Source organism: Populus trichocarpa, chromosome 10 (genome assembly GCF_000002775.5).
Source record: "Populus trichocarpa isolate Nisqually-1 chromosome 10, P.trichocarpa_v4.1, whole genome shotgun sequence".
NCBI lineage: Eukaryota > Viridiplantae > Streptophyta > Magnoliopsida > Malpighiales > Salicaceae > Populus > Populus trichocarpa.
In genome coordinates this window covers 15,823,684-15,830,994 of record NC_037294.2, presented here as the reverse complement: position 1 = coordinate 15,830,994, position 7,311 = coordinate 15,823,684, and the positions used below count along the sequence as shown (strand labels likewise).

The window sequence follows — 7,311 nt, the reverse complement described above, 5'->3', positions numbered from 1 at the left end:
TTTCCTTTCACAGATGCAAAGGAAGACATGCTCACCACTGGATGAAAAAATCTTTTCGCAATCACGCATGGTTGGATACCATTATATATAACCCAAGTAATGTTCTTCTTAATTACTTTAAGTGATGTTCTTCACAACAAGAAGAAGTTGGCAAATCAACCTCCTTAGTCCTTGCTTTTACACCTCAGAACCAGATTTATCACATCTTTATTATTAAAACCAGTAAGCAGGCCAAAGAGGTAACATTTGCCAACGTTGTCTATACAATGAAGTGACGCGTTATTAAGGAAGGATTTTAATTAACAACTTTATTATTAATTAATTAATTAATTAATTAACAGTTTTTCTAGGATTCATAACAGAGAAAATAGAATACCTTTTTTCTTAAAGAAAAAAAAAACAGAGACACGTATTTAACAGGAGTCAAAAGAAAAAAAAATGTGGGAAAAAACCAGAAAACGACATCTGGCAACACAATCCCATTAGGAGGTCATCGGCTCAGAAGTAGAGCTGGCTTCGGAGGTAGAGCGAGAAAGAAGCTCAGCTATAGCAGTCATGGTTTTAACTTGCATCTCCAAAGCAGCAATATAATCTGTAGCTTCTTCCAAAATAACAGGCAATGGTTGTTTCAGGCAACCAGGAACTAACCGGCCAAGAACACGAACTTTCCTTTGAACAGCCGGCAAACCCTTCGCTTTCAACCTCAAAACACTCACTTTATGCTTCCTCGACGACCGGCTGCTACTCCCGGTAGTGGATCCTGGAGAAGAAGAAGACGACGACGCAAGTCTCTGTCTCTTATGTTGTTGTTTCCGAAATTTGAGTTTGATGCGGCTAGTTAAAATGGCTCGGCTCCACCTGGTTTTACCTTTAGCAGCGAAAGCTAAAGCCCGATCAGCAACTTCTCTAACGGCTCGACCTTGACGCGGGGCTGATGAAGTTGAAGGGTTGAGATTGACTTGGCTTAAGGCTTGGATGAGTTTGGATGAGTAGACTTGTTGTTGTGCTTCTGTTTTCCATTTGGCGTGGCTCTGTGAGTTTTGGTTCTGTTTTGATTGGTGTTGCTGCAACACTGATTTCTTCTTCTTTTTCCTTCTTGTTCGATCCGTGTTGATGTTGGCGTTAGTACTCACTATTGCTGCTGCTACTGCTGACGACGACGATGGTTCCATCTTCAATCCTTAGATTATTATTATTATGATGATGATGATGATGATGTCTTGCTATTAAAAGTTACCAAAACTCTGTTTTTCTGTCAGTTCCTTTCTGGTTCTGTTTCTGATTCCAAAAAAAAAAAAAAGAGAAGAAAAATTTAGATTCATGTGGAAAAGAAAGAAAATTCCGAGATCAGATTCATGAAAATTAAAGAGAAATAAAAAAGAGAGGATTTTATTAGCGATTGGTTAATTACCAATAAAAACAGGTTTGTAGCTAATAATGATGTAATTAGGATCAAGATTGAGTAATTAATAATAAGAGAGGAGTAATTGTTTGATGGGATTCAAGATTGAATGCAAGCAAGAATCATGGAACTCACAGGTTAAGGATAAGACTATTATTACCTTTGAGAGAGAGATCATCAAGTTTCAACAACAGCAAGGATAGAGAGATGTGTATAATAAATAATCGAAGCAGAAGCAGTGTTAACGAAAGAAAGAAAAATCTGAGAGGGGAAGAAAAGGGAGAGGGGGAGGGAGAGAGAGAGAGTTGGTGAGGTGTGGATTCTGTTTAGGGAGAGAGGGAGAAAACGGTGGTGGAGAGAGGGTTATAAAGGAAGGAATCAAAAGAGAGCACAGCACGCTTCATTTCATCGAAAGTTAAAACCACATGCTTCTCTTTCTTCTGATGGCGTGGTGTGGTGCCTTTTACAATTTTAGCCTTTTACTATGCGTGCTTGTGTGCGTGCTCTATTATCTCATGTATGGCTCACACTCCACCACCCTGCCCCCCAGCCCATTTTACTGGCCTCATTGTTTTCGAAGACTTTGTGGGGAAGCAAAATAGAAGTACTCCTCTATTGTGTTTTCGATGACGAAATTGCCCTTTTCTAGTCATTGTTGGAAAACTGTGCAATATTTTAAAAGAGATTTATGGTATCCACGTCATATTTCCGATCTTTGGTTGATTTTCTTGCCGTCTATTTTTTTTCCTTGCCAATTAGAATGGACTCGATTAGTGTGCGTGCACACTGTTGGTCAAATTATTTTTTTAATTAAAAAAAATTAGATGCCACTAAAGTTTTTTATAGTTAAAAAATTTAAATTGTACGTAAAATATAATTTGTTTTAAAATAAATATTTAAGATGAGATTTTTTAAAAAAAATATTGAGAATCCAGTGTTGATAAATAAAATTAAAAAAATATTAATTAAAAAAAGAACATAAAAAAACAACCCGGATCAACTAAGATTAACATATCAAACTCATGATATGAGTCATAAAATGAAAATAACCCTATGAGAAGTAAACCAGAATAAATCATGAAATTTAATTCTTAATCAATTCAATATTGAGGGGTGAAATTGAAAAACATTAATTAAAAAAAACTCGAGTTAGCTCATTAAACCCGTGATCTGGATCATGAGTTTGGATAACCCTGTAAAAAATAAATTGAAAAAAAATATAAAACATGATTTCAATAAAATTAAGATAAAAAAACATAAAAAATAAAACATGAAAAAAAAAAGAAGTGTATGAAAGCCAATAGTGTTATCTGAATAGAGGAAAAAACAAAACCCTTCTCCTTTAGTTTTTTTAATAATAGTGCGCCACGTGTCATACACGATACTTGGAGTGCTAACAAAGTATGGTGTTTATCCAAACTAATAACATTAAGAGAAATGGTAGAAACTTGTCCATTCTTGCTCGTGTGGTTGTTGCAATGTAAATTTCAGGAGTTGCATTACCGAGTTCTTGGTATTCTCTAATTGAACTTAGCAATGAAAAAGGAGGCGTCAAGTTTAAGAGAACAGTGACGTGTGCGGGGAAACACTCTCGTCAAATCGACAGGTGGACACATCTCATTACCGCATTTATATCCTGAACGGCTAGGCATTTATACCACACATACAACATGCCCTCGTTTCTTCCGGTTAACTCCATATATATATATATATATATATATATATATATATATATATATAGTTTTTATAATCATATAATAATAAAACTTACATATAAAAAATAGAATAAAATAAATTATAGAAATTATGCTTGATCGTCTCATTTGATTAGGTAATTGAAATAATTTATTGGAATTATTGAATTTTTTGATCTATTTCTTTTATCAATTAAAAGATAATTAATAATATTTTTCTTGATTATTTTTTTAACATTTAAGACCGCCTTTTGTCAGGTGGACACTATCCATCATGTCTCTACCCTTGTTTCTATGCATGGTATGATTATTTGGTTATATAAAAAGTCATGAACACGAGGATAACATGTTCATGATGTCATATTAAAAACTCTATATTTATTTTCTTTTCCACTTTTATCTTTACCTTCTCGTCCCTGTCACCGGCCCACTGCATTTCCAAGCTCGTGTTCCTTCCCTAATCTCTTAACAACGGGAGGATATATCTCCCATTTACTACAGAGGTGTTCAAGTGAATCCACCCTTCGTTTTTATTTCTTTTCAGAATTTTGAAATATCGTTGAAAGAATAAAAAGATCTCTATAATGAAAAAAAAGGTTTATTAATAAGATGGAGTTTCGAAATTGACTATTTTTAAAAAAATTCAAGAGCTATTCAGAAACATAATAATGCTTAATTCTCTAAAAACACTGGAGTAAATACAAGTCTTTCGCTATTTTTCAAATAAAAAAACTTGAATAATATATATTTTTTTCTTTTATATGCAAACACTTTTCCAGTAATGTAAAAAATTAAAATTATTTTTTTATATTTTTGTATTTAGTTGGTATCATAAATTTAATTCTTGTTATAAATCTAATATATATTTTTTTGATTTAACAACATAACTTTTTAATGATAATTTCTAATTTGAATGAAATATAATTAATATTTTATAATATATTATTACAAATACAAAATATTAAGATGACTATTATAAATTATGATTTTGATTTTTTATGAAAGGTAATTGTAATTTCAATATATATATTACAAAAAAAACTTATCTTTGATTAATTTAAATAAATAAATAAATTTTATAATTTATCACTGAAAAAGAAAAATAAAAGAAAAAGAAAAACACACCTCAAGGATCTAGAGGAAATCGTCTTCATTCTACATTAAGTCATTAACTAATGAATGGTGTTATTTCTTGATTATTAAATTATTTATTTATTCAGAATTTCGAAATATCACCGAGAGAATAAGAAAGATCTCTTCGAAGAAAACCCCGTTTACCAAGAAGATGGGGTCTCGAAGTGGACAAAATGACAATTTCAACCCAAGATATTGGCTGGCGGGGACGGTTTCGGAATTCAGACAAGCAGGCTGCGAGAACCGCAGACAGCCTTCCGAGGGTAAAAATAGTAAGGGCTGATGACATGTCAAGGAATGATTGGAAGAAGATGGCGCTAAATTGACTAGCATGTGTCCCCTTGTAAAATGCTGGTTTTCATTCCGTGCAATGATTAATGGAGGTGATGATCCAGCAAAGAAATCATAAACAATAGAAAAATGTATGTGCCATGTGGGCTGTCCCCCCTGGCGCCTTGCTATTCCCCCCTTTTGTTATGTATCTGTTGGGAGAGGTTTGGAATTTTGCTCCATGGCGAGGTGTGGACAGCCATGCTCCACATCTCCTGCGTAGCTTTTTCTGTAGAACAGATTTTTTTATCTCGAAGAGATCCCTAATGGGATCAGATGTATTTGTCATGATGGATACTGTTGAGAGAAGCTATAGCAAATTGCTTTCCCTTCTTTTAACACTCCTTGGTTACACGCACAGGCTCATCCAAAGACTTGTATTGGACAGACCTTCCCATGATTTTCCGTCTCAGCATTGCTACAGCAGTACTAAAGTACCAGATGATTCCCTAACCCTATGTTCTGTTTCGGTGATGGAAATAACATGAACATGTCAAGCCAAATAATGGTCTTTCATGTCATCACCCACTTGTTCCGAGAAGCCACCTGCGGAGCTTGTCCTTACAGTAAAAAATGAAAAGGTTCATCACCGATTTGGCCACCAACAAAAACCGCCGAGGGGAGCTTTAGCATAAAGAAAAGAGTGTGGAACAATGCATGTGTCATCATGAATTATTTAATTTATCCCAAAATGGTAATCATTAACCTAATCCTCGTTCTCACCAAAAATCATGCTAGCATGTGTCTGTCAATTCCCCTTAAGCACGTATGTACTATGTAGTGAGGAAGGGAAATAGTTTTTCTTTTCTTTTCAAATCAACATATATAGTCAACAAAAATATTTTAAATAAAGAAAAAAAATCAGATGGATAGCTTTTTTTTAAATATGTTTTTTTTTTTTTGCGCCAGTGGATCTGATGCGATCGATAATCTTTATTATTATTATTTTAATGATTCTTTAATGTTCATCTCGTTTTATTTAACTTTTAAGAAATTTACTGTTTTTCTTTAGGGAGCTATTAATTACAGACTTGATTGGTTACAGTCTTTATACAGGTTTAAATATTTACCCTCTACTATTGTTTGATGAAAAAGATTAGATCTTCGGGTCGAATTTTCTTTTTCTATTCTCTCTTTCCTCTTTGGTTTGTTTTCTTTATATATAGTTTCTGTTCGGTTGTTGAGAAAATAAAGGAACCCCACCAGAGAAAACAAAAGACAAGAGCCAGGTGGCCCTCTTTTTTGTTCTTTTTAGAGTTCATTTCTTTCAATATTTTATTCCATGTTTACTGAATTCAATGGCTTACAATGTGCTTCGAATGAACGATAATCTGTCAGAGGTGAAGCAGTTGTAGGTGTAAACAAGAACGTGAAGAAAATTGCAGAGGCTAGGAAAGTTGCAGTGAGAACTGAGAAAGCCAGCTCAGAAAATAGTTACTGCGAAGCCAAAGCCTGAGAAGCCTGAGAAGGTGATTAAGATAATAAGCCTTGGTACTGAAGAGAAGCCCGTGAACAAGAAAAGGGAAGGAGAAGGATCTACAAAGAAGAACAAGCCAACGCTCTTTCTTCTGTCGAGACTGCTGGAAGAGAAGAAGAAGAAGATAAAAACAACCAAAGAAATGTGCGCTATTTAATCAATTTTTTTCTCTTATTATACCAGCTTTCTAAATACTTTTACTAATTTTGCTATTTTGAAAAAGAAACCCGCAAGGAAAACCTAAATCTTAACTTGAAAATCTAAAATCTTACTACGTATATATTATGGCGTGCCAAAGATGTTGCCTCCTTTATATGAGACCACGAAACATCGAGCACCAAAAAGGTAATCGCAATAAACATCGCCATAAAAGGTAATTACTGCAGGTGCATTGTAAACAGTGGAAACTGATCCGTAAATCCCAGGGAACCCACACCGCGGCAGTTGTATGTACGTAGTTGCTGATGGTGAAAGGTCACTGATTCGAACTAAAAGCATCACATAAATGCAGAAGGTTTTGACGCCATAGAACAGTTTTACCGTGTTGTAATTTTTCGATCCAAAGTATCCATAAAGTGCCTGACAGTTGGCATTTCTCTGGGCAGAACTTGATCCACGTGGCAATCAAACGCTATGATACGGTTATGACGATCACACAGCGCCCACAGAGAGTTTTGTAGTTTATCCATCATGAAAAAAGATACTAATCCTGGGATTACAGCAAGGTTTTCTTCGCAGGAGCCATGCTGAAGATGCACGGCATTTTGGTGGCATCCTGCTCATGCGGCATCGGTAATAAAGTTGGCTTGGGTTGGGTTCGGTACTGTGTTTTACCATGCTTTTAAACCACGATGTTTTTTTAGGACCAAAAAGAGTTTCAATTCAAAATATATTCAAATTCAAACTCAGTATCAATCATAAATGATGAAGCCCAAATTAAACAGCTCTAAATCTTTTTATTCATTCTATGTGTGTGTGTGAAAGGATAGACAGTAATGTATCTGTTACACATAAAACAGCCATTAGTATTTGTTGGTGGTTAATATTGTGAAATTACAGGCTAAGAATATATTTTTCCTAATATTTTTATAAATTACAATTTACATCCACATCAAACAAAGTATATTATTGAAGATGTAAACTGTTATTAAATATATAAATGACACAATTAAAAAAAATATAATTTATAAAAACACAAAGAAAAAGTGAAATTTAGATCTATCAAATCACATGAGAGTTTTTGTAATTATCCCAATTAATAATAAAAAGGTCTT

At 34.0% G+C, this 7,311-nt stretch overlaps 1 protein-coding gene across 1 annotated transcript; it reads right to left on the bottom strand.

The window, feature by feature from the left end:
- Window positions 1-279: 279 nt before the first annotated feature.
- On the bottom strand, window positions 280-1,796 carry LOC7485836 (transcription factor bHLH147). Its single transcript, XM_002314924.4, has 2 exons — window positions 1,563-1,796; window positions 280-1,278 (listed from the first exon to the last, which is right to left on the bottom strand). The coding sequence occupies exon 2, from the start codon at window positions 1,170-1,172 to the stop codon at window positions 483-485; it is 690 nt and encodes a 229-aa protein (XP_002314960.1). The 5' UTR covers window positions 1,173-1,278; window positions 1,563-1,796; the 3' UTR covers window positions 280-482.
- Between the last annotated feature and the right edge of the window lie 5,515 nt (window positions 1,797-7,311).